This window comes from Balaenoptera musculus, chromosome 20 (genome assembly GCF_009873245.2).
Source record: "Balaenoptera musculus isolate JJ_BM4_2016_0621 chromosome 20, mBalMus1.pri.v3, whole genome shotgun sequence".
Lineage (NCBI taxonomy): Eukaryota > Metazoa > Chordata > Mammalia > Artiodactyla > Balaenopteridae > Balaenoptera > Balaenoptera musculus.
Genome location: NC_045804.1, coordinates 26,245,025 through 26,271,084, shown reverse-complemented (window position 1 = coordinate 26,271,084; position 26,060 = coordinate 26,245,025). Strand labels below are relative to the sequence as shown.

The 26,060-nt window shown below is 42.6% G+C and overlaps 2 protein-coding genes across 2 annotated transcripts in view; one reads left to right on the top strand and one right to left on the bottom strand.

Moving 5' to 3' along the window:
* SNX11 (sorting nexin 11) overlaps positions 1 to 10,507 on the top strand; it is a 51,619-nt gene extending 41,112 nt beyond the window's left edge. The window contains exon 9 of the mRNA XM_036837897.1: positions 10,429 to 10,507. Within this exon, the coding sequence (XP_036693792.1) occupies positions 10,429 to 10,442 (14 nt within the window). The 3' untranslated portion in view covers positions 10,443 to 10,507. The remainder of the gene's footprint in view (positions 1 to 10,428) is intronic.
* Positions 1 to 26,060, bottom strand: part of SKAP1 (src kinase associated phosphoprotein 1) — a 290,911-nt gene that overhangs the window by 21,404 nt on the left and 243,447 nt on the right. The window contains exons 6-11 of the mRNA XM_036837890.1: positions 25,925 to 26,008; positions 22,838 to 22,962; positions 19,723 to 19,786; positions 17,387 to 17,602; positions 7,582 to 7,632; positions 422 to 522 (exon numbers count right to left, since the gene is read on the bottom strand). Coding sequence (XP_036693785.1) covers positions 422 to 522; positions 7,582 to 7,632; positions 17,387 to 17,602; positions 19,723 to 19,786; positions 22,838 to 22,962; positions 25,925 to 26,008 — 641 coding nt within the window. The remainder of the gene's footprint in view (positions 1 to 421; positions 523 to 7,581; positions 7,633 to 17,386; positions 17,603 to 19,722; positions 19,787 to 22,837; positions 22,963 to 25,924; positions 26,009 to 26,060) is intronic.

Below are 26,060 nucleotides of genomic sequence, written 5' to 3'. Positions count from 1 at the left end.
CTGCTAATGCAGGGGACGCGGGTTCGAGCCCTGGTCTGGGAAGATCCCACATGCCGCGGAGCGGCTGGGCCCGTGAGCCACAGCTGCTGAGCCTGCGCGTCTGGAGCCTGTGCTCCGCAACGGGAGGGGCCGCGATGGTGAGAGGCCCGCGCACCGCAGTGAAGAGTGGCCCCCGCTTGCCGCAATTGGAGGAAGCCCTTGCACGGAAACGAAGACCCAACACAGCCTAAATAAATAAATAAACTTATTAAAAAAAAAAAATTTCCCTGACAATTTTAAAACAATTGAAGTTTACGTGTGAGGGAGCCATGTGATACACACAAGAGAAGAATATGACATGGGATAATTCTGGTTATGGTGACTACATCATCAAGAGTGAGAACATCGACTTTTGATCCAAGCCCCACACTCTAATCCTTACCTTGCTCAGAATGCGGATGAGGTCACCCCGTTGGAAGGACAGTTCGTCTGGCTGGTCACCATGGCAATCCCATAGGCCCTGATAATAATTGGCATAGTCCACTGATCAAAGAGAGGAGAAATCAAAGTTAAAAGGACCCTGTCTTTCTCTATGGAGCCCACATTTTTGCTGCAAATGGAAACCAAGGTTCTGATATTACCCCCAGGAAACCTAAGATTCAGGGGGTTTGGGATGAGACACAGCCAGACACTCAGCATGAGCAAAGGACTGTGGGAGAAGGAGATCATTAACTAACATTAAATATTTACAGTTCACCCTTAGTCAGATGCTATTCAGTAACATGATAAATATATTCGTTTATTAATAAAAGAAAATCAGGCAGGTAATTTTTCACTTGGTTTATAAGTAAGCAGCACAAAGAGATTTTCTGCCAGACTTTCTTCACCCAGGGCATCTAAACTATCCAGTGCTTCTTTTTATTACCCATTGAAGGAATGAGATAAGTCTCCGACTTCTGCCTGTTTACGAGAGAGGCTGAGTCAGCCAGCACAGATCTGCATTGCAGTCTCACAGGTTGGCCTCCTCTGTTACACAGGAACTTCATCCTGGGCACTTCCCACCCAGGTACTTACTATATGAGGTAATTACCAATAAATGTGGAAACGAATAGCCCAGTCTTTAAGTGGAACCAAGGGGGTGTCTCATCCATTACAACTAAATTCTGGGTGGGCTGGCCCTTTTCCAGCATCTCATTTGTAGACGCTGAACATGTCTGCCAAGATTTATCTGCAAGCCCCCAGGGGAACAGAAACCAAAGTGATCTGCATTAAAAATGAAAGCAACGGAAGACGAAGACGACAAACCAAGCTTTAGAAGCAGCTGAAGAGATTTACTGGGCTTCTCAGCAAGACTAGATGGCAGTGATGCCACAGGACAGTCATCGATTCTTAACAATGAAGGATTCGTATTGATCTTCTTCTACCCGGAAAGGTTAAACACTAGAGTACAAAGTGGGAGAGGATCTGGGGATTTGAATGGCAGGAGAGCGAATGCCCACTGGACCAGGGATAATGTGGCAGTGCTCCCCGTTCCTTAGGACACTATGTATGAGAGTGATATGCAAAGCACCTACAAAAGATGACATTCCTACTGATGGGAGTTAGGAGTCCTGGGTTCTAATTAAAATTCAAATGATCTGGGGGGACCTTATTCTACAGTTTCCACCTTTCCCTTCATTTGTCTTGACCCTCCCATGAAGAGTGATGGTGCTAGTTGCTGAGGATGGGAATAGACAGAGGGCAAGTGGGCAGTGGGGGGACAGAGGCCCTGGTTATATTTGCTTTTTTTCTCCTTGTTCCTAACTTATGAGCAATTCAAAGAATAAAGGCGCAGAGGAACAAAATCCCTATATGTCTCTGGAAAAGAACTTTAGTAGGAATCTTAAAGTGCACAAAAACAGAGGGGGACAGAGCTGTTTAGTTAAGATTCAGATATTGCAAACAAAAGTAAAAATGTTAACCATATAGAAACTCAAGCATGTTTTCTTTACACAGAAAATGTTTGTATATGCAGCAGACAACAGAGGGTAGCAAACAAGACAACTACACTGGAAACATTCTCACACAGACTTAAGAATATGTTTGGAAAAAAAATTCTTTAGGAAAAAATGCTAACTATTGAAAAGACAAGGCATGTTTTTTTGGGGGGGGATATCAGTGCATGAAATAATAGAGAAATATCAGTTCCTGAAAAATGAAAGTAGTTTTCCCAGAGGATATAATGCTTTTTCAGTTGTAATGGAGTTGATTATTCACCCCAAGATTTTGCCTAAGTTTAGGAATGAAAAGTATATTGACATCAATATTCTTCATGGATTTATATGTGATAAAGAAAATAATTTTATAAAAATAGATTTTTTAAAAACATAACTTGATGTTTCCAAATTGTAAGACTGACAAAGTTCTCTTGGCTTTTTCTGGCCTAGCAGATGGTCACTGTGGTGTACTGCTCCCCACGTGCCTGGGTGTGGGACAGCTCCTGAGATTATGAGTACCTTTTGGGTATATATGTAAAAAGTGATTTGATATTGGGTATATAAGACACCTGGGGAGAACACCTGGAAAAAGAGCTATTCTAAAAGCACAACAGATCATAGGGAATGCAAGAAGCTAGCAGAAAAACAAAAACCTTCCAAGAAAAACTAAAGATAGAAGATGCCTTCAATTTTCATAAGCTAAAGGCCCAAAGAAGATAGAGCTCAGGAATCCAGGAGATAGTTTAGCCTAGCCCAAGAACTGGAATCGTCAGAATCATAACAAGGCTGCTTTGGAAAATAAGCAGAACGAAGGGCTAAAAATGGGGAAAAGGTTGGACTTGCTATCTAAACAGAGGTATTCTGGTATTAAAGAAATCAGGGAGAGGAACGTCTTAACTGGACAAGATTGGATTCTGTATTGCAGACTCCCAGTTTAACACATGTGATTGGCTTTAGGTATATGTGTGCACACAACTTCACTACATTCATTCTTTAGCCTTCAACAGACATGTACACAGAACCTACTGTACCAGGGACCATGCTAGATGCTGGGAATTCTGCATCAGCCACGCACACGGTCCCTGCCCTTAGGGCTGCCATCCGGCAGTGGAGGCACCATGAAACAGTCACACAACTATTTATTTATTTATGATTGCGATATGTCTGCAAAGGAGAAGTTGAGGCTCCTGTGTATAATAGGGAATCTAACCTAGTCTGAGGGGTCAGAGAACATTTTCCTGAAGCTTTAGTTGTAAAACAAAAGCCTGATCGAACCTTGAAGAGGTGAAGAGGTAAGGCCAAGGAGGGCTTTATTCTTGAAGCTTGGCCCCAGGAAGAGCTTGAAGGCTGGGAGGTCTGCTGGGCCAGTCCAGCTTCTCCCTATGCCCAGCATGTCCTATGAACAGAGGAAGCATAAGGAGACTTTGATGTCTTTAGATCAGTAAGGAATTGGGAGCCTGAGAGGAATGATTGCCTCTGTGGGCTGGACTGAAGTTCCTTTAGGTTTACACTCCTCTGGCAGCAGTCTGAGATCAGAAATAGTGCAGCATTCTGACCATTTAATTAATTCAAAACATCTTCATTCTCATTTTGAGGACATTATTCCATCTAATTATTTTTTTCCAGTCTGTCCATTTGGAATGAAAAACAAAAGAATAAAGCTTAATGCCAGCATTTCTCAATGTCTCTCCAAAAAACGTAACTCTGCACTAAATAAAGCCTGGTAATTCAAAAGCAAAGCACTAATATATTCAGCATAAAACAGACAGAGGACCTAGAGCAATAATGACACCACTAATAACTAAAACAGTTATAACAATTAACAACAATTACAATGATAGAGAAGCTAATGGGTATGGTCACAGCATTTAAATTGCCAGCAGAGCTGAGGAGGACTTTTTCTAGAGAAAAAAAAAGGGGGGAAGCATCTTATTTTCTTTATCCCATGTAAGAGAAGCTATGCTCCCAGCAGGTAAAATGTCATAGGAAGACTAGCAGCAGACCAAGTTAAAAAATATATTGTTTTTCTCTCTTTTCTAGGTATTTATTGCAAAGCATCTGTCATTCCACACCAAGTCTTTATAACCAGTGACAGTCATTTCTCCTGTAACTGAGGCCAAGTTGGTGCTACTATTGACAGAGTCAATATTTGAAAATGAGCCTCCATGACGGGGAGAGTTCTAAGGTGAAAGCAGCAGACACCATTCTGCCTTTCTCCCTCCTTAGGGACAACAGAGCCTGACTGTGTTCTTTCCAGAGTTCATATGTCACCTCGGGCTTCTGTTTGGGGGATATTGGGTAGCTGCAGAATTCAAGCTGTGACCAAGGAAAAGAGGCAAAAGGCAAGTCAGCATGTTGTTTACATTTTCTTGATAAGCAAAAGGACTGTGCCAATGTGGCCCTGGGTATAACTACTTAACAGATTATAGAAAAGAGAGACAAAAGGAGAAGACAGATAAAGCCAGTTCTTGCTAGAGCATGAGAAATGGACAAAGAAGGCCAAAGCAATGCCCCATTGGAAGGGACTTGAAATGTTCTCTAGGCCAGGCCAGAAAGGCCACCATGTTCAGTCCATTAAAGCAGACTCAGCCTGATACCTTATTAACCATTTCAGAAAGAAAGGCATAAAAAATTTTGCCAAGCTCCACTGACTATGACATCAGAACAGGAAGAGCAACTGAACAATACTATTTGCTTGTTTTCATAGCCCTTTAGTCTTTGAGTTTTGAAATTACTATGGTCCTTAATGATGATCCTTAATGATGATAAGTATGATCTTGAAGTGGGGAACACTCACAGATCCTAATTTTCATCTCCTGTTTTCCTTTTATTGGGCCAAAGTTATAGCTGGGTGACGATCCACTCACATTTGTCTTGGGAAATAGGTTTCAAAAAGTAAGAGCTGCAAATACCTCTGTGGCTTCCCTCTGTTTCTTTTGCGTAATAGTTCACTCCATTGGCTGCCACTAAAGTGGAAAAAGTGCCTCAGAAATGGAATGCTCATCAGCAACCATTTTTCTGCCCTGCAGAAATGAGTGAACATGGGCTCCCCCTTGGCTGAGTTTGCCTACAACTTCAGAGCGAAAGCAACCTGTTTCAAGATCCTCCTTGGTCAGAGGTTTGACGTATCTAAGGATGATTTGTGCCTCCAGCTCTGCTTTTTGTTTTTCATGGCATACCCAAGCAAACGGCCAGTCGTTTTCATACAGACAGCACAGAATGAGTTTTATTTTTGGTTACCTGGACAATGCCTTCTCATGATAGGGAAGGGAGATAAGCTGTCATCACCAAAGACACTTAGAGTTAGACTGTTAGGCTGATGGGTTGGAATTCAGTGAAAATCTGAGGTGTTGAAGAGTCACTCATTAGAATAACCCTGTTACTAACAATCAAGCTGTAAACCGAGCTCTTTATAGATTGAATAATCAATACTACAAGGCCGTGATAGATTTTCTAGGTAACAGAACAAAATAAAAGAAATTACATCTTACAGGGTCATTAACACCCAATCAGGATAAACTGAATTCCTTTTTCCCCTCTTCTGATAAGCTCTTAGTTGGGCTTTAAAAATGTAAGCAGTTCCATCAGGGAAAAGTACAGCATTCCAGGAAAAGGATCCCTGGAATAGTGAATAAAAGTATGTGGATTTTAAAGGTGACCCTGCTAGCCATGGTATCTTTTAGGAGAAAATATTTTTCCCTCTCAAAGGGCATGTGATACCTGACTTGCCCAAGTGAACCAAGCCTGTGTAGCTTGCCTATTACAGAAGAATTCACATTATCCTGGAGCTCCCTGCCTTTTATATGCCTACCCATCCCTCGAACCTCTGTATTTTACTGTTTTAAAGCTAAGTGATGACATTTGGATGTTACATATTTGTTGCAGTTTCTATAGCTCCTTTGTAGAAAAGGCACCATATAAATTCAATAAATAAATAAGTAAACACAGATAATATAAATTCCTGCCTCAGATTCTGCAGAGAGAGGGAAAAGTCCTCCTCTGTTTTTTTAATCACTAAGTCACCAATCATTATAACTGGTGGGAGGTATAAACCGTAGAAACATATTTAGAGCTCACTACACTTTAACAACACCTATTTTGGAGGCAGGAAGCATGAGGAACAAAGGGTTTTTTTTTTTTTAAAATGTACTTGAATTATAGCTGCTGGAACAGCTAAGAAATAAATCTCTCCTCACTCTTCAGATTGAACCTTAGAAAGAGGGGTGGAAGGAAGAAAAGAGATGAGGGAGACGTCTGAAACTGAATTTTAGGCTTTTGCCAGAAGACTGCTGCTTCCCAAGGGAGTTTAAAGTTGGCCATAGGAAGCTTCTAGTTACTCCACCCAAGCTGTCCACATGAAGTGCTTCTTTCCTGCACTAGTGAGGGAAGTTGGTTGAGAAGAGACATATGTGGGACATGGCTCGGTCAGGAAACAGATTTTTTGTTGGAATTCTGTACGGCAAGTAGAATAGTAAAAACTAAGATTCAGAATGGACTTAATCACATGTGTTAACTGTCACGAGGTCCTTACTTGAAACTACGCTAACATTCCTGTTATACTTGCCTCAGTTCTCTCTCTGGCTTTGGCACATGAATTCTGATGCTGCCTCTTTGCTGTCTTTTCTCTCCTCATGAGAAGCTGGGTGTTTATGAAGTTGGGTCCTTCACTAAACCTGTTACATATTCTCTTCCCATGGAGAATGAACCAAGGAAAGGGGCTTTGCTGAATGGATTAGGAAGAGAAGAAGAAAAGGCACGAGGAAAGGAAAGAGAGAGGAGAATAGGAAAAGGGGAGGCTGGAGAGAACAGAGGGGGAGCAGGACGGGAAGAGGGAAAGAACCCCTAGGCTTAAAACTTCCATAGAATTTCTAAGAAAAAGTCAGCCAGTATCTAAATCAGGCACTTTCAGGCTCTGCTGATGGAATGAATGTCCTTGAGGTGGCCTTTGCAGCACATATTCCTTTACAGACAATGACAGACTAGGTCCTTGGTCCACTTAAGGAGGCTTTAGAGGGGCATCTGACCTTAGAAAGGATGGGCTCACTAACAAGACTGAAACATGGTTAACAGTCTGGGGATGAATAAGAAGTAATTTTGTATTCAACAAAGCTGTTACATATTCATTCCAAATGTGCCTGGAATCAAACCAGGCCATCAGAAGTCAGCATAACAAGCAATTCTATCCTTCACCCCATGTTCACTTTTCAGATCTGAACATTTTCCATTCCCCTCTGAACTTGCAATCTCCGGGCCTCTCAGATAGGAGACTTTTCCATTCTTTCCATTCTCAATCCTCTGATCTCTTAGAAATGAGACAATTCTATTTTCACTGTACTGATTTAAGAAATACTGATAGGAAAAAAATAAATATCTGGTTTGGCTTCCCACCCTCTCTAGGGTAAATCTTAGCAGTTCTGGGAACATTAATTAAAGTGAATGGGTGGCTGCTTTTAAAGTTAAGATATTTCCTTGTCTGGTCATCTTATTCGGGACTGTTGAGGTCGACACACCAGTTACCCTCTTAATTAGCGAGTCTGGTAATGTTTGTAGTCAGAGAAAGGTGCTTTCTCCAGTGGGAAGCCCAAATGTCCTATCCAGCACCTGCACATTTTTGAAGCTCTCATACCTCCTTTTTGTTGAGTGCCACTCTCATCCTCTTCTAGATCATGCTCTTCATCTGTGGGGATAAACATGATCAGCATTATAAATTAGTGGTCAGTAGTCTGTTATTTGTACTGACGGGTCTTCTTTCTCTGAGCTCATCACACTCTCTTCTTTAAGGCAATAATTACCATTTTTTAAAAAGTCATCTCTCACCTTCAACTGGCCTTCTCTTATTTCCATCTCTGTTCATTCATTCACAAACATTTTTAAGTGCTTACTGTATGCAAGACACTGCACTAGGAACTGGAGATGCAGTGATGGACAAGACTGGCCGGGTCCCCGCCCTATGGAGCTTCCAATCCACTGGATTATTTAGGTGCCTATTACTAGGATCCTAATCCTTTTCCTCAAACCCTATTTCTCCTCCCGTTCTAGCATTCTCTTCAAAATGTATTATCTCCACGTAAGCATCCAGAATTTCTGTGTGTGAAGCTAAGCACGTGTTTAAACCCTCTGTGATTAATTAGTCCTTAATGTATCAAGCTTTGTTCAGCTGTCACAGAAGCTGGTCATGTACACAATTTTATGTTCTTAGTACTTGGGGCTTGTAGTTATCTTTTTTACTCTTGTTATTCAGCCTGCTTCACTCATGAGAGTGGAAGCTCCTGAGGGCAGTTGGAATGAATGGCAGGTACACAATGAATTCTAAGTCAATGCTATTTTCTAACTCCATCCAAGTGTTTATATGGTCAAAGTCACAACATGACTGGCCTAAGTTTCTTACCCTCATTAACTTGTTTCATCCCAGACTTCGTACTATCTGATAACATGGGAATTGGATCCTTATCAAGAAAGCATGAGTACCAGAATCATATTAAGCTATTTTATATGTGGGGTAAAATGCACAGAAATACACTTGCTGTTCTCCTTTTCATCATTACCACCCTCCACACACACACACACACACACACACACACACACACACACACACACGGAATGAATGGAGCATAAAAAGGAACATTTTGAGGGCTGAATACTCAGTTTCTTCCGGCCACATGTAATTTCCTTTCTCTCTGTGGATCTTAGGGCACTTACCTGTCTTGCTTCCCCATAGTTATGCCATTAAATGGAAACTTTGAGGCGATGGCATAGGACAGTCCTCCCCCCCCCATTAAATATAAGGTTTATAGGGCAACATGAGTTCTGGTATGTCAGACTAGGGGAAGTAAACTCTAAGCTCATAACTAAGAAGAAACGGCATAAAAATATATTAAAACACTACAGAGCATTAAAGAATTGCAATTGATTTCACATACAAAATGATATAGCTCCCCTGAAAAATTAAAATTAATATTGTTGGGATTGATACTTTGGGAAATAAGTCACGTTACCAAGATTTAAAAAATATGTGGGACTTCCCTAGTGGCGCAGTGGTTAAGAATCCACCTGCTGGGCTTTCCTGGTGGTGCAAGTGGTTGGGCGTCCGCCTGCCAATGCAGGGGACACGGGTTCGTTGCCCCGGTCCGGGAAGATCCCACATGCCGCGGAGCGGCTGGTCCCGTGAGCCACAACTGCTGAGCCTGCGCGTCTGGAGCCTGTGCTCCGCAATGGGAGAGGCCGCGGATAGTGAGAGGCCCGCGCACCACGATGAAGAGTGGCCCGCGCTCGCCACAACTGGAGAAAGCCCTCGCACAGAAACGAAGACCCAACGCAGCCAAAAATAAATAAATAAATAAATTAATTAAAAAAAAAAAGAGAAAAGGGAAAACAATTAAAAAAAAAAAAAGAAAGAATCCACCTGCCAATGCAGGGGACACGGGTTCAAACCCTGGTCTGGGAAGATCCCACATGCCGCTGGAGCAACTAAGCCCATGCGCCACAACTACTGAGCCTGCATGCCCTAGAGCCCGTGCTCCACAACAAAGAGAAGCCACCACAATGAGAAGCCTGCGCACTGCAAGGAAGAGTAGCCCCCACTCGCCGCAACTAGAGAAAGCCCGTGCGCAACAACAAAGACCCAACGCAGCCAAAAAAAAAAAAAAAAAGTGATATATGATATCTCTCTCTACATATAGATATAGGTAAATATATATCTGCCCTATAAGATTCTGTGGGAAAAGGACTCAACTCTACTTATCTCCATGTATGACCTTGCAGACAATTTCCTACTTACCACCTGTAGTGCTCCTCCACCTCTCCATGAGGAATAAAGATGTGAGATAATGGAGGAGTGAAATCAAATATGGGAAATAGATCACGTTAAACATCATTCTTTGCACATTGTCTTCTTATTACTTGCCCACTTCTTTCCTTCCTCTGCTATGATGCTTTTCCTTTTTGACGTGGGACCAATTTCACAGGATTGAAAACATTCAAAGAAGAGCTGGTACGTCCTCAGTTTTAGAGATACCCAATAATTTGGACAGAGAACAGCTCTTTTGCTGATATCAAACATCTTAATCACAAAGACCAGTAATTTGCTGTGCTTAGGCACTTTTGCAGAGAGGGTTTGTTCTGCCTTTGCTGTCTGTGCGCAGATGTCTCTTCCTCCCAATTCTAATCAATGTAAATTGGGTCAGATCTCCGCTGTGAATTACAAATTGGATCCAAAGTTGGAGGGTCACCGTGCCTGCTACTCCACCTCCTTCCCACCACCATTAGATGGGAAGCTACACCAAAGATCTTTTCTAAATAAATCAGACTTTATTGTAAAACTTGGCCACTGACGAGACATAACCTCATTAGCATTGATTTTAAAATAAATTATTGAAAGTGTCTTGCCTGCTTTTGCATTTGTAAAATAGGAGAATGTAAATGTATTTGCAATGATAAAAATGAAAACTAAAACTTGATTCCTTTATCCTTTCAGGCAACAGCACTTAATCCAGTCATGATACAAAAATGGAAAAAGTAAAACTCTGCTTTATTTATGCAGTTCAATTCCAGAACAGATACTCTGATTTCCATTGCGCCTGTGGAGTCACCTAGAAAGAAAGCAGACTGTTGGCCGTAGATCTTATATATCGTTTGCCACCATTACTAAGTGCTATGGTGATGGATGTGAACCGGGAAGCTCCAGTCCCTACATCTGTTCTATCTAACGTTGTCCTTCCTGGGTGGCTGAAAGTGGGCTCCAGTCAAGAAGCCTAGCTGCTGAAGTGAGAGGCTGGGTGCTGTGCCTCTGCGGCCTTTGAAAGAGCGAGTATGGGGACCATCATCTGGTGAGGAGAGTGCCCTCACAGAGTACAACTCTGAGTGAAAGGCACACCTCTCAGCACCTTCCCAGCTTCAGAGGGCACCATACACACAGAGGCATACAATTTACCTTGGATCCTTCAGTGAAATCAAACTGGTATTTTTCAAACTCCAAAATCAAGAAAACTGATTATATGGCAACAGAAAAAAAGTCTCTTTGCTCACGAAAGGGGGTTAAACAGCCAAATTTCTCTCTCTCTTTTTTCATCTGTAAGGTGAGGCTTTATTTTTTTAAAATTAATTAATTGGGCTTCCCTGGTGGCGCAGTGGTTGAGAATCTGCCTGCCAATGCAGGGGACACGGGTTCGAGCCCTGGTCTGGGAAGATCCCACATGCCACGGAGCAACTGGGCCTGTGAGCCACAATTACTGAGCCTGCGCGTCTGGAGCCTGTGCTCCGCAACAAGAGAGGCCGCGGTAGTGAGAGGCCCGCGCACCGCGATGAAGAGTGGCCCCCACTCGCCACAACTGGAGAAAGCCCTCACACAGAAACGAAAACCCAACACAGCCAAAAAATAAAAAAAAAAAAAAAAAAAAAAAAAAAAAATTAACTATTTATTTATTTATTTATTTATGGTTGTGTTGGGTCTTCATTGCTGCACGCGGGCTTTCTCTAGTTGCCGCGAGCGGGGGCTACTCTTTGTTGCAGTGCACGGGCTTCTCACTGTGGTGGCTTCTCTCGTTGGGGAGCACGGGCTCTAGGCGCGCAGGCTTCAGTAGTTGTGGCATGCGGGCTCAGTAGTTGTGGCGCACGGGCTCTAGAGCACAGGCTCAGTAGTTTGGCGCACGGGCTTAGTTGCTCCGTGGCATGTGGGATCTTCCCAGACCAGGAATTGAACCCGTGTCCCCTGCATTGGCAGGCGGATTCTCAACCACTGTGCCACCAGGAAAGCCCCTGGCAGGTGGATTCTTAATCACTGTGCCACCAGGGAAGTCCTGAGGCTTTAATTTTAAAAAGATTATTTTGAAAAAAAAATTTTTTTTAGGCTAGAGAGTTGTTGAACTTCTTTATAAGAATATTATTAGGCATTTTAGCATGACATCTACTACAATACATCTTCATTTAAGAAGGAAGTAAAATTTATGTGCTAGCTCAACTTTACACAGTAATAGATTATAATGGTCCTTGCTCCTAACAGGGCATATGGGACCCCAACCCTACATAGCCTTTAAACAAATTAACCTCTAAAGATTACTGACCACTTATTACATAAAATGCTCTACTTGATTCCCAAATATCTCATCTCAATTGGGAAAACAGTTGAGGAAGACTCTGTTAACTGTGCGAACATGTAAGAGAACCATGGGGTGTCACAAATTAGCATCACTATCCAGAGAGTTGGTTTCAATCAACACTCTTGGCACAATGTCAGGGACATTAATGAGAGGCTGAGAGGAATAGGACACTGACTCCACCTCGGGGGCCCAGAGAGGAGCCAGCTTCCCATGACACCTGGCTCCTTTCTGAAGTGCTGCTCTTATATCAGCTGAACCAGGAATAAAATTCAAGAAATGACTAGATAAGAAAGAGGGAAGTCACTTCTCCCAAATAAAGCAAAGTGACAGAAGCTTAAAAAATGCCAAATGTATCAGTGTGCAAACAGATGTCAAGGTGCTCTGGTGACAGATGCAGCAGAATATACATGTGCAAAGGGAACATGCAAAAAATGGAAATAGAAACCACTCCACAGCACACATAGATATAAATCCATGGATGCTACAGCACCTCTTCAGACAAACATGGCAAATATGAGCACGGATACTAATACCCATTTAATTCTCTGTTGCATAGCTGGTAATCTCAACTGTTACCTCAAAATATTTGCATCCTATCTCCATAGTATGGTCTTGATATACTAGATATTAAACTCAATTTGTGGTAACTGCAACACTTGGAATGCACTGAATTTAATTTCACAAATAATAATTGAGCACCTACTAATTGGAGGAGAAAGACCTGAACACAAATCCCTGTGGTAAAGGCTGAAACAGAGCTCAATTCCAGCTGAGTCTCTGGGAGGCTGTCACTGAGGAGACACAGCTGAGCAGAATGTGTTGGGTTTCGTAGACTGAGGGTGCGGATTCTAGGTAGAAGAAAATGCATGATTCCAGTTTTGGTGCCGACCAAAAGCACGGTGTGCCTAGGGCCTAGGGTGCATGGGAGTGAGAGGAAGAAAAGGCCAAGAAGCTCAGAAGGGGCCTGATGACGGCATTGACTCTTCTTTGATGTTCCCCTCATGGAGTGTCGCTTTCCTATGAAGTTGGAAATTGTTTTTTCATAAACTTTGTATTTTAGGTGTGTGCTTTTTTTCTTTCCTTAGACCTCTTACTATCACCATTCCCCCTTCCTGTGGGTCTGGACAGCTGTATGGGGGAAAAATAATTCCAAAGAATGCTTGTTTCCAACCGACTCAAATTAAAAAAAAAAACCAGTTATATGCTTTATTATAAAGCAATCTGGTTTCTGGGTCTATAACAACCCTCCAGGGCAGTGCGGGCAACATCAGAATGTGCATAGAAATACCCAGGGAGGACTCTTTGTCTCTCTTTCTGTTTGCTCTCCTGAAATCTCTCTAGAGAACACAGCCAGATTCTGTTGCCACCGCAGCTGCTGCGAGGCCCCAGTTACAGCTCTTCAGTGGTCTCAGGTGCCTTGCTGGATTCCAGGCTTGAGGCCCCAGACAAAGAGAAACCTGATAAAAGCTGTACTTTTATGGAATTTTGAATCATGAAACTGGGCCTGTGCTAGGCTGTAAAATGATTTTGGGGAGTGGTGAGAGAGGGTTCAGAAAAGCCTTCCATTTTCCACATATCGCTTTAGTATTTCTTTGTTGGTAGTTCCCTACAGTTGAATCTACTGCAAAAGAGATCTTAAACATCAAGGGTCCCCGTATTCTTAACATGGATGTTCAGAAATCCCAGCGGATACCAACCCTGAAACCATATTAACCGGGACTAACACTGCGGTCTTGGCTGAAAACCTCGAGTGCTCTGGTTTTCCCTCACGGGAAAGAGCGTGCTAGCCACGTGGCAAATGCAAATTTCCCATGATTAATGTGATGTTGTACATTTAATTTGATGATCCATACATTATTTTGATTAGAAAAAACATTTTTGTATTGACTTGGTATGTGTTACAGGCATTTTTCTTTCAGCTAGGAGGCCCATTGACATTATATTCTGGAAGGGAGGAGATCTCACTTACACCGCCTTCCACATAGAGACAATGAGGCTTGTATAGGCCCCATGCCAAAGAGGAAGGAGAAGCAAAATCATTTACAAAGCACATTTACCTGTTATCATGAGACACATGTTAGAGGCCCAAGTCATTTGACTATTGATGGGTATGCACTGTTAGCACAATCCAACCTTACTGTCGACTGTTCCTCCACCCAGCACCTGTCCTTGCAGTAAAAATGGGGCCTGAACAGAAGGCGTGATCCACTTTCCATCTGCTCAGGATTTTCAGTTTCACCTGCTCCACACATATTGCTGAAAATGTCCAACCGGACTGTCTCAGGTCTGGTTGGTGAAGGTGGGGAATGAGCCGATTCCCAATTCTTCAAGGAGGTAACACTTCCTATTTAAATACCACCAAATGGAGAATAGCCAGCATTTATTGAATGCTCCCTGTATGCCAGGGCTCTAAGTGCTTTACATACATCAGTTCCAGGCTTCGCAGGCATCCCTTTATGATAGCTACTATCGTTATCCCCATTTTACAGGTGGGAAAATCACACCTGAGAGACGGGGCAGATAACTTGCTCGAGGTCTCACAGCTAGCAGGTGGCAGAGCAGGTCCATCCTGACCTAGAGCCAGCACTTTTACCTGCAACACCATGCTGTGTCTCGCATGCCACTGCTCGGTGGGTGGTCTTGTGAGATGGTGGCAGAGGGGAGACAGTGTCAGGCTCCCTCACGTTCCCTCTCAATTCCTCCAGGATGGGTAGTGTGGCACATGCAAAACTAACAGCAATTTCAGCAGCAACAAGCTGAGTGGCACGAACAGGAAGCTAGCTGATGGAGACTTGTGTCTGAAATATTCATATTATAATTAAATGCCAATTTATCCCAACTTCAATGCTGTCTCTAAAAACTGTGATGGATAGAAGATTTTGGGAAAGAACCTGTTGGCTGGGTACAGCCTTGTCCTTTGGAAACTTGATAAGCAAGTTGGCTGCCGTTGCCCTAACCTGCGGAAAGAGACCCTGGTTTTCCTATGATGTGGCCTTCCTAACCTCTGAGGGACAGTTGTTGTGAGCATAGGGTAAGTGGCTTTCCTAGAGAAAGCCGACCAGTCTCCATGCCCTTGGAGTCCACTCCAATATCCAGACTGGTGTGAACTTTGGCACCGTGGGCAATGCTGCAATGGTCAAGGGTAGGATTTTACGAGGTGCGGGAAGGATGGTTGTTAAGAAGCCAATCATACATTCATTGACCCCCCTGGGGTAAGGTGGTGGTCTCAATCCCATCATATTTTCTGAGGCCTCTTTCCCTTTACTCTCCTTTGCTCTGTGTGTCTGAGCATCAGTTCCCTCTTGCCTGCTCCTTTGAGGAGTAAACATGTTGCATGAAACAGCCCTTATTTGCTCCCCAGAGGTCTGGGTGGTTCTGTAAGGTTTTCCCAGAGCACTCTTCCACAGCTGTGACCCCAAGTGGAGTGTCACCTGGATATCTCCCCCAGGCTGGACAGTAGTGAGTGGGATGTGAGCTCACCAGGAATCGCTGGCCAAGTTGGGGAGTACATCTCCTTTTAGAGAGTGTTGTGAATTAGATCCATCTCTGCACCCTGCTGTTGCAATGGAGCAGACTGTGAAAGGGAAGATTCTCAGAGGAGCTGTGTTTTAATGTAGCAATTTGATTCAATTTTCCAGTCTATAAAATTACCCATCACTGCTCGTTGCTTTCTAACAGACACCTTCACTCTTAATTTAACAATCCTATCGAATTCTGCCAGGGAAATTGGAAAAATTTATCACCTGTGAAATTTTATTTTCCTTTGGTTGTATCTGTTTTTGTAAAACTTCATTAACGACGATGACTTGCTGAGGAAATTATCATTTTTTTTTTTAACTTCAGACACAAGAAATGGCTTGACCTCAACCAAGATATCATTTGCATAATAAAACACAACAGAAAGGCTGGGGAAGTTGGGACTAGCGGAGGCTGGAAGTGCTGGGAGAAGAAGCAGGCTCTCCTTGTCGGCTGGGTGGGTGGGTGAAGTCCCAGGAAGCAATGACATGGCTTCTCCCCCAGGGAGAGATGAATGTGGCGTTGCCAGGGTTGGACCCTCTTCTTAGGAAGCCTTGAAATGCCAGTAGCTTACTGACAATGCTTTTTAGCAAACAGCCCTGTCTTCGGGGGCCTGAATGTTCTGTTCACCTTAGCTCCTACGTTCATCTGGGACTGAGGTTTAAATTGCTATAAATTTAGGCTTAACTTGAATTTCTCAGCAGAGCACTGAACTCCTGGCAAATTTCCACAGGAGCGATCTTCTGAATGGTCTTGAAGATTCAGCGTTCCCATGGTCTAACTAGCTCACAGTTAAAAGGCTCAGGCTTCGTTTTTTGCACAGTCTGACCCCCACTGTGCTCTGCACTGTTCAACAGCTGCTGTTACCCACACAGGAAGTGGCTGTGCGGGCGCAGTGATGACTACGCGGTTTTTGAGGTGCCGGTTATCATGCCTTTGTGAAAAAAGAAATATGCACAGTTGGGCTTCCCTGGTGGCGCAGTGGTTGAGAATCTGCCTGCCAATGCGAGGGACACGGGTTCGAGCCCTGGTCTGGGAAGATCCCACATGCTGCGGAGCGACTGGGCCCGTGAGCCACAATTACTGAGCCTGCGCGTCTGGAGCCTGTGCTCCGCAACAAGAGAGGCCGCGATAGTGAGAGGCCCGCGCACGGCCCCCACTTGCCGCAACTGGAGAAAGCCTTCACACAGAAACGAAGACCCAACACAGCCAAAAATAAAAAAAAAAAAAAAAAAAAAAAAAAAAAAAAAAAAAAAAAAAGAAAGAAAGAAATACGCACAGTAGACCTGCTGTAGTGGTGGGCAGAGGACACACGTTAGGCTTATTAGCAAGAGATGCAATTTGATTCGTGGTATATCTAAACTAGGCAACGGTGAGCTGTGCTCTATCAGGGCTTTACTGTGTTACTGAAAAGGCTTGTCAGCGTTTATCTATATTTCTTCAGTCTACATCCTTCATCATTTGAGGTGACTTTCCATTATCCTCACAATTACACAGAAAAGAAGTTCAAACTAGAGAATGCTGATGAAACTCGCAGTAAACCCATGAAAACCAACATGAGTATTCTTGACTCTTTAACCTGTTGACATTTGTAATAAATTACTTCACATGCAGAGATGAAAGGCACTCCCTGATCAATCCATCTTGCCCCCAGAGCAGGGGAGAGCTTCTGTGCCGGGAATCACAGAAGCTCCACGGAAGCTTCCCCATAGTGTCTCCTTCAGAGGTTTAGCTTCCTCTGGAGTTGTCAAAGTTATATTCTTCAACCAGGTCAAGAGTTTCTAAACTAGAGGAAGATAATTAGGAGATGAAATATCTCACCTGGTAAGATTTCATAAATATCTTCTTCTTTCTCCTCCATGGGCTCTTTGAGCCCCACACTCCCATGCAAGATAATGGGTCTGCTTTGGGAACCAGGATTTGAGGAGTCAAAACCATCGATATCATCATATGTCTCTTCCTCTTCCTCTTCCTCTTTCTCCCCTTCTTCCTCCTCTTCCTCCTCCTCTTCACATGGAATGGTTAAGGAGCTCAGGTCTGCTGGGGCAGAGATGAGAGTGAATCAAGATAGGGAGAAAAAGAAAAGAATAAGGCAGGGAAGGAAAGAGGGAGAAGGAGGAGGAGGGATGAGAATAAAACATGTCAAAAGAAAATGAAACACTAGGTTAAGTGCTGTTATTTCTAGTGCAGGCCTTGGTGGCAGGAAATCTACAGAAAAGGCCAGACTAGCACTGCGTCAGGTTTAAACTATCAACATAAATCCTTCCTTGCGATAAAACTTGATCAGGATGAAGCAGCCCTGAAAAGTATGGGTGTGTGAATGAGCACACGAGGTGAAGGGAAGAAAATAGGGCAGAAGAGGAAATGCCAGCGTGCCTCGTGCTGCTTGTCAAGTGGAAAACTGGAAGGGTGAGTGATGCCCTGGGTTCTCTGGATACACACAGAGCCTGGGAACTATGGTGGCTGCTGCAGGATACCTGAGCTATCACACGCTCGTCTCCCCCATGATCTCACTGCAGAATTTCAGAGAAGTTTGCTTGTACAGAGAAGAGTGGGCAGAAGTGGAAGAGGAAGAGAAAGTGGGATGTGGAAAATATAACAGCAATACAAGACCAAATGGAACGGCTGAGCGATGTGGTTACCATGACCTTTTGCAACTGTACAGTCTGGCTGACCTTAAAGTGGGTCACCGCATAGAGGATGTTGAGCCATTACAGCGCTGGGGGGCACAGGCGGGACAGGGAGATTGGTTTTTTATTTTAATGGGGAACTGGGAAGGTTCATTCCTGACGTGTAGTGCTCTCTGAAACCCTGCTGAGGGACCTCTGCAGGATGGGCAAGAGCAGGCAGGTGCTCTGGGAAGGAAAGGATAGAGAGACATCCGATGTTCATTTCAAAACATAATAAAACTGCTCGGCTTGATTAGGCTTTTAATAAAGATTTTGCAACTATTTTCATCTGAATTCGGGTGCCACCTCATATGAGGAAGGGATCAAAGACACATTTGTGGCTTAAACCATATGTTATTATTTTGTTTGTTTTAAAATAAAATGGAATGAATAATTTCTTCAATGTGGGATTCTGAAAGTACCACAGGGTACAGCTCAATAAAGCTGCTTGGAGTTTTATTGAAGTTTACACACTTAGGGGTATATTACACGCATAAATCCAATGCACCTAGATGAGAGTGTACCCTGTAGTCTCGCCATCAATGTTCATGTTTGCCTAGTTCTAGTCTATTATACGTGATGCTCTTGGTAGATGCGATAGTTTGTTCTTGTGATAGCAAAGGCATAAACTGAGTAAAATAGGCAATCGTAATTAAAGCTCCGGTGCTTCCTTCTTTTTATCCAAAATAAAATCTTATTAGCAGAATAAAAAACGGAGATAAAAAGGCTTGGTGTTTTTAGGTTGACATACTTCTCCCTAGGTCTTGGGACCATGTACAAAGTTGGTGTTTCTGCCTTTCTGCAGAGGCAGGTCCTGCCATGATGTATGTATACCATCATGAGGGTTATCTGATGCAGGTGAACAGGCTCAAGGTTGGCTACTTCTACCTGCCAGGCCACTCCCAGACAAGGCTTCCTGGGCCACTGTCACTGCTGTGCCTACAGGCTGGCCAGCAGAGGGTACTCTAAGAGAAGTCATTTAACATCTTCAGGCAGGACTCTTCCCATCCAAAGTAAGGACCATTTGATTGTGGCTTGGGAAATAGCAATTTGTTTTTAATGTCCAATGTCCTTGAAGGCCACCTAGATGAGTATATAGATCTCTACCTGACTAAAACTGAAGATTTTGGACCCTAAACCACATCTAGATGACTTTGGTATCATGAATTTCCTTTCCAGAATGTAAGGGGTTAGGAGACACTGAATTGAGCTGAGCTGATTTTCAGCATCTCTTTTCTGGTGATTACAAATATTACAGATTTGCCTGTAGTTAGGTGGATGAGTTAGAATGATATCAGAGGTCATTTCCAGGTTGATGGTTTCTTTTCCTTCTGATTCACCCATGTTACTATTTGTTGTTATCATATGAGGGATATGATAGGGAGAATGGGCAGATAAAAATATATTGAAGCCTGTGGATTATATTTATGCAATATAACTTCAACTGCAAATGCACTCAAGTACTACTTCTGTAATAATAATACTTACCCTTTAACAAGAAACTTATTTGATCCACCCAGTCTCTGGCCTCAGCTGGATTAGAAGCTGTAAACTAGAGAAAAATTAGTGAATTAATTTATCACTTTCACTAAAATTTCTGTGAATCCTTTAGGGAGGTTCAAGGGGAGGAACCTTGTGAGTTGACTTGCAGAGTCAAGTTGAAAGCTCAGGATACACTGCCTGCTTAATATTTAGCAAAGATCAACAATCCACTCAAAGTGATATTTTTCCTTCAGCAATTTTGCATACCCAACGTTGACAGCTGGATTTGAATCCAGATTCATGTTCATGTGCATTCATTCATTTGATTGCCCATTCATTCATCAGGCATTTATTGAGAACAGTTTACAGGGAAAAAAAGGCAAACCCAAATTCCTGACTTCAGATCAATGAATCAGTTTTGGAGACAGCATACACCCTTGACATGGGAACACGACAAAGTAAGTGCATTTGATAACAGCTGGATGTTGAGAGAAGACAGGGAGCACTTATCGTTGCCCATGGTAAGCCAGGGAGGCGTGTTGAAGTAATACTGTTTTGGTTGGATTTTTAAAAAGAGTTGGTGGAAGTTGGTGAAGGGAACTGGACGTTTCAGGTAGGGAGAACCAGCTGCCAAAGATTAGAAATGAGACCATGATGTATAGGGAAGGTAGGCAGATCAGCTTGACTGGAGAACAGTAACAGATGAAGCTGGAGGATCAGAGAAGAGTTGATGAAAGGGCTCTGAGTATTAGGAATTCAGACTTAAAATGCAGGCAATAGGAAGCCACTGTAAATTCTAGCAAAAGGAGTGGGAGATTCTTTCAATAGTTGTGAGTAGGAGAGACTGAAATAGGGAGAAAATTAGAGACAGAAGACCAACTAGAAGGCTACTTAACTAGTCCTCTGGGTGAAGTGATAGGAACTTAACTATTGTGATGGCTGTAGGAGTAAATCAGAGGGGAAAGATCCAAAGGATATTATAGAGGAAGAATGCACAGACCATGGTAATGACTTGGAATCAATGGGCCAAAGAAAAGAAGAAGTAAACAAACTCTACATTCTGATTCACAAAACAGGCCAGTCAAGCATCAAGCTTTAGTAATTTTTTATTTTGAATGAATCAACTTGAAATGACTGTTCCTGAAAAACATTTTTATTATCTGGCCATTAGGGTAAGATAAAGACATGTACTATATAAGAAACCTAGATTCCTTGTAAACTGATATAGCCACTGTGGAGAACAGTATGGAGATTCCTTAAAAAACTAAAACTAGAACTACCATGTGACCCAGCAATCCACTACTGGGCATACACCCTGAGAAAACGATAATTCAAAAAGAGTCATGTACCACAATGTTCACTGCAGCACTATTTACAACAGCCAGGACATGGAAGCAACCTAGGTGTCCATCGACAGATGAATGGATAAAGAAGATGTGGCACATATATAAAATGGAATATTAGCCATAAAAAGAAACGAAATTGAGTTATTTGTAGTGAGGTGGATGGACCTAGAGGAGTCTGTCATACAGAGTGAAGTAAGTCAGAAAAAGAAAAATACCGTATGCTAACACATATATATGGAATCTAAAAAAAAAAAAAAAGGTTCTGAAGAACCTAGGGGCAGGACAGGAATAAAGACGCAGACGTAGAGAATGGACTTGAGGACACGGGGAGGGGGAAGAGTAAGCTGGGATGAAGTGAGAGAGTGGCATTGACATATATACACTACCAAATGTAAAATAGATTGCTAGTGGGAAGAAGCTACATAGCGCAGGGAGAGCAGCTCAGTGCTTTGTGACCACCTAGAGGGAGGGTGGGAGGGAGACGCAAGAGGGAAGGGATATGGGGATATATGTATACATATAGCTGATTCACTTTGTTATACAGCAGAAAGTAACATAACATTGTAAAGCAATTATACTCCAATAAAGATGTTTAAAAAAAAGAAACCTAGATTCCTGTTTAAAACTTATTAATAGATATTGTCATTCTTGATTTCTTAAAAACACATTTCTGTAAAAAATGCCTAGGGAAATTGCTTTAGACTTATCATATAAATTTTTATCTGGATCTGGGTGAATCAAATAAGAACTTAATACTAAAAATAACTTAGATACATCTACAAAAGACTCTATAGAAAAGTTTAGTTTAACTTAAAAATTTTTTTGAAATTACATGATTAAGACCTAGGTCATCTTATCAAAATAAGGGTTATGATACTGTAGAAACATAAAAGAATGAGTGCTGAGAAAAACTTGAAGAGTCAAAGTGTTACTCAATATTAACCTTAGCATGGCTTTTCTCTTTTTCTTGAGTTAGCTAAAGTTTTTCTAAATTGTTTTAGTAAAACTGTGATAAAAATAACCAACAAGGAGGAAACAATATGTGTATCTACATACACACATGTAAAAGTATATTTTTGGTGAAAATCACTATATTCCCATTGTCAGACATTTTTTGTTGCCTTAATTAATTTTATAACGCATTACCTATTATATTCCCTTTTATATTATATCAAAATATGTAAAAATGAACACCGTGAAGCATATCTTTCTCACCCCCACTCAGGTCCTCTAGTTCCTCAGTTGTCACTATTACTGCTCAGTAATCATTGCTACCAGTATCTTAGAAATCCTTCCAGAGATATGCAATGCATCTACACACAGGAAGATTATACTGGATAGCAAGATGAATATGGGAAAATGAATTATTTTTCACTCTATAGTCAGATTTCTCTTTTTCTGGATTTCAAGGAAGGAAGTGAAGATAAGCAGCTGAAAAATAAAGAGAGTGGGAATTAAAGCCATGAAATTAGAGACTCTGAATAAAGAATTAGATTGTGTGCTGCAATAGACAAGATTCTCACCTACAGAGTGAGATGAGAAGGGGAGGGATGAAGAGACGGAAGCCAAGCAAAGGCAGTATCTAGGATAAAAGTGGCAACAGGAGGGTGGGCACGACATAGCAAAGGTGAGGACGTGTCAAGAGAGAAGGTCTTGGTAAGAAACGAGAGGTAACAAAGAAAAGATGGAACCCAGCACAGCAACCACCACTCACACGCAAAATGGAACGAAACTGCAACACTAATGAGGATCTCCATCGCCTCGGCTCATCCTACCTCATAGCTGCGCCTATCCTGGGAGGTCAGCTCAAAGCAGGATTCCTTCTTGGCATCTTTTCGCAGGTAGGGGGCCATCCGTACACTGTAGCCCTTAATGAGAAAGGTCCCTTTGGGCTGCTTGCCTGCAAGACAGGAAAGCTCCCTGTATCTCCAGAGAGATGCAACTGCCAAGGGAGGGCATCTTCTCTGGATGTAAAATAGAAGCACAGAAACAGCTGTTACATCCCTGAGGAACCACAATAGTCAAGGAGAGGTTATTACGGAAGCTTAAGAAGGGGCTACCGCGACAGCAAGGCAGATATCACTGCCAAGCTAAGGAAATGCAACGTGAAAGGTTACTTAGCCAAAAGAGTACAACAGAGACAGAGAATTTATTAGAATGTTAAGAGATCTATAATAACAGAAAGAAGGAATTATTACAGCAGGGAGAGTGTGGCCGAAAACGTGAGGCTCTTGAAGGCTATTACAGAACTGAAACATTATAATCGGGGCCAGCAGAGCACATTTGAGGGGAGGGACAGCAGCGCAAGGGGCATTATAAGTTCCCAGGCTCTCCTCCTATGCCCTATGTAGCATTTGGGCTAGAGTGCTCTCCCTCTCCTGCTGGTCAGGTGGGAATTTATGCTAGAGGGAGAATAATTAAAACTCAGTATTTTATCCCTCTTGCAAGAGGCCAAATTGGGAAGTAGCAGAGTACTGCTGAGTATCATTAGATGATGAGGAAGGAGATAAAAGGAAAAGGACCCTAAGTGAGTGAAAGGAGAGACTACTCTGCCTGTCACTCTCTTTTTTAAAAAATAAAATATTAGAAACAGAAAAAGAGAGGTTGGTTCCCAAAGATTCTCTGTCCTCATGGTGTGGTTCAGGCAGAACATGTAGAAGAATGGAACCCCCGTGTCTGGGTGATGCTTTCTGTCCTGTGTCATGTGGAATGAGTTGCTTTTTGATGATGATGAAAAGAGGGATGGCAGTGGGAAGAAAATATTAAAAGAAAAGAAAAAGAATCTGTCCTCACCTGGTTGAGCTAAAAGAAATACACAAACACTCTATACTTACTAAGAAAATGTCTTGGGCACAATAAGAAGTAACTGGCGAGAAGGGAGCCATGCAACAGTGCTTTTTGACACCAGAATCTTTTTTGTTAAAGTATCTCTCCTTGTTCTAACTGGCCACTAAAATGTTTTGTTGTTTCTTTGGTCACCAGATTTTATTTCACTCTGACGGCAAAATGGTCAATAAAAGTCTCCAAGCCTCTCGCTCTTCCTCTCCCTCCTCACCTTGAGTAGGAAGGATTCTGAATGAATGAATGTGATACCTAGTTTTATATCCAGAGATGCCAACCAAGTATTTAAATGCAAGGGAAATGATGAACATTTTTACAAGGACATATATGTTATATTAGTTTGAAGGTTTAAAATAAGAAAATAAAACCTGGTTGGCTTGTATGCCTAGAATTCAGGGGAGAAATTATAGTTGCTGGATTTGAGAGTGGGCTGGGGGTTGGAAGGATACAGGGGGCTTGTTACTCAGGTTTTGAGCTATGCTGCTATCATTTCCAAGTAGGGCTTCACACTTTACCCCTATATGGGAAAGGTTCTGATGAATTGTGATGGTAAACCCAAGATGAAGGTCAGTGATACCTGTTGCAGGCAGAGTGAGGTAACTGCCTTGAAGTCCAAGAGCAAATCTTAAGGATTCCATGTCACTTAGCAAAGCTATTCTTCCTGCTACCTTAGTCCCAAAAGTACAGAAAGTCCAAAGGCAAATGTGTAGGTATCTGATTATTCCCTTGACTGGATATCCAGGCTTTGGGAGAGGAATAAGTCCGGGAAAGAAGGAAGAGAGGAGAAACAGAAAATTATTGGAAGGACAGTAAAGGATTTACTTTGGATCACGCCTCAGTAAGAAGGTGGCAGAACACAAAGAAAGCCCCCACAAGAATTGCTACTTTATTTTATCTCCCTCTTGTTTTGTAGAATTACTCCTGGGGCAGTCTAACCCTGCAGGAGGGTATCCCCTATTTGAAAGTTTGCATTCACCTACGATAACAACTTTTAGCTTGTATTTATTTGTGGCTGCCTCCAGTTTGTGCTTATATCCTCTATTCCTTCTCACGAACTAAGCAACTGTGTTAAGCATGGATGGGGGGTCTTTTAGGGATGGCTCATGAGTGCTGTGCTTGACTGAGTCAGTGGTGGCTCATTAAGAAGCTGCCTCTGGCTTGAGTCAACACTTCGCAGCTGCTGCCATCTGGCTGAAGGGTGTCTCTAGGGGACAGCAACCATTTGGGTCTCAGCACTCCATGGCTCTAGGCGTGTCCACTGGATTACATCCCAGAACCCAGTAGGATAAAGTTTGGAGCCTGCTCTTAGAGAGTTTGGACTCAAAGGTTCTATTTCTGGGCCATTGGTAAGCTGCTAAAATCCTCTCAGAATTAATTTTAACTATATTATTAATGCCTATAAAGTGTTTGAGGTTCTTTTTTAAAAAATTTATTTATTTATTTATATTTTATTTTTGGCTGCGGTGGGTCTTCGTTACTGCAACTTTCTCTAGTTGTGGCGAGCGGGGGCTACTCTTCGTTGCAGTGCGCGGGCTTCTCACTGCGGTGGCTTCTCTTGTTGCGGAGCACGGGCTCTAGGCGCACGGGCTTCAGTAGCTGTGGCGCATGGGCTTTGTTGCTCCGTGGCATGTGGGATCCTCCCGGACCAGGGCTCGAACCTGTCTCCCCTGCATTGGCAGGTGGATTCTTAATCACTGTGCCACCAGGGAAGTCCCAGAGGTTCTGTTTTTTAAATGCCAAGGTATTCAACCTTGATAATGTGTTATTAGTCATAATAAAAGGTAACCTTTTTATATGCTGGCCACACTATCCTAGTGTTTAAAGGGGCTATAATTTCTAAATTGGCAGCTGAGTTTTTGGTGATGAGCAAGGTATTATTTACCCAGGCTTATTTCTTTCCCAAGCATATCCCTTTATAGGTGTTAGTTAAGGACTGCTAAGTTGAGATCTAAGTGCTTGAGAATTTACGAAGTGCTTGCATCCAGGAGTGAGGTGCTGCTGTGCAAATGAAGAACACTTACTTTTCTCATTAGCATAGTAGTAGAAGAGGCCTCTGCTGACAACACACCATCGCTTCTGCCACTCTGATCCAAAGAAACTATGATCTAAACAGAACAGCAGTAAGGGACATAAATTCAGGTAACTACAATCACTGAA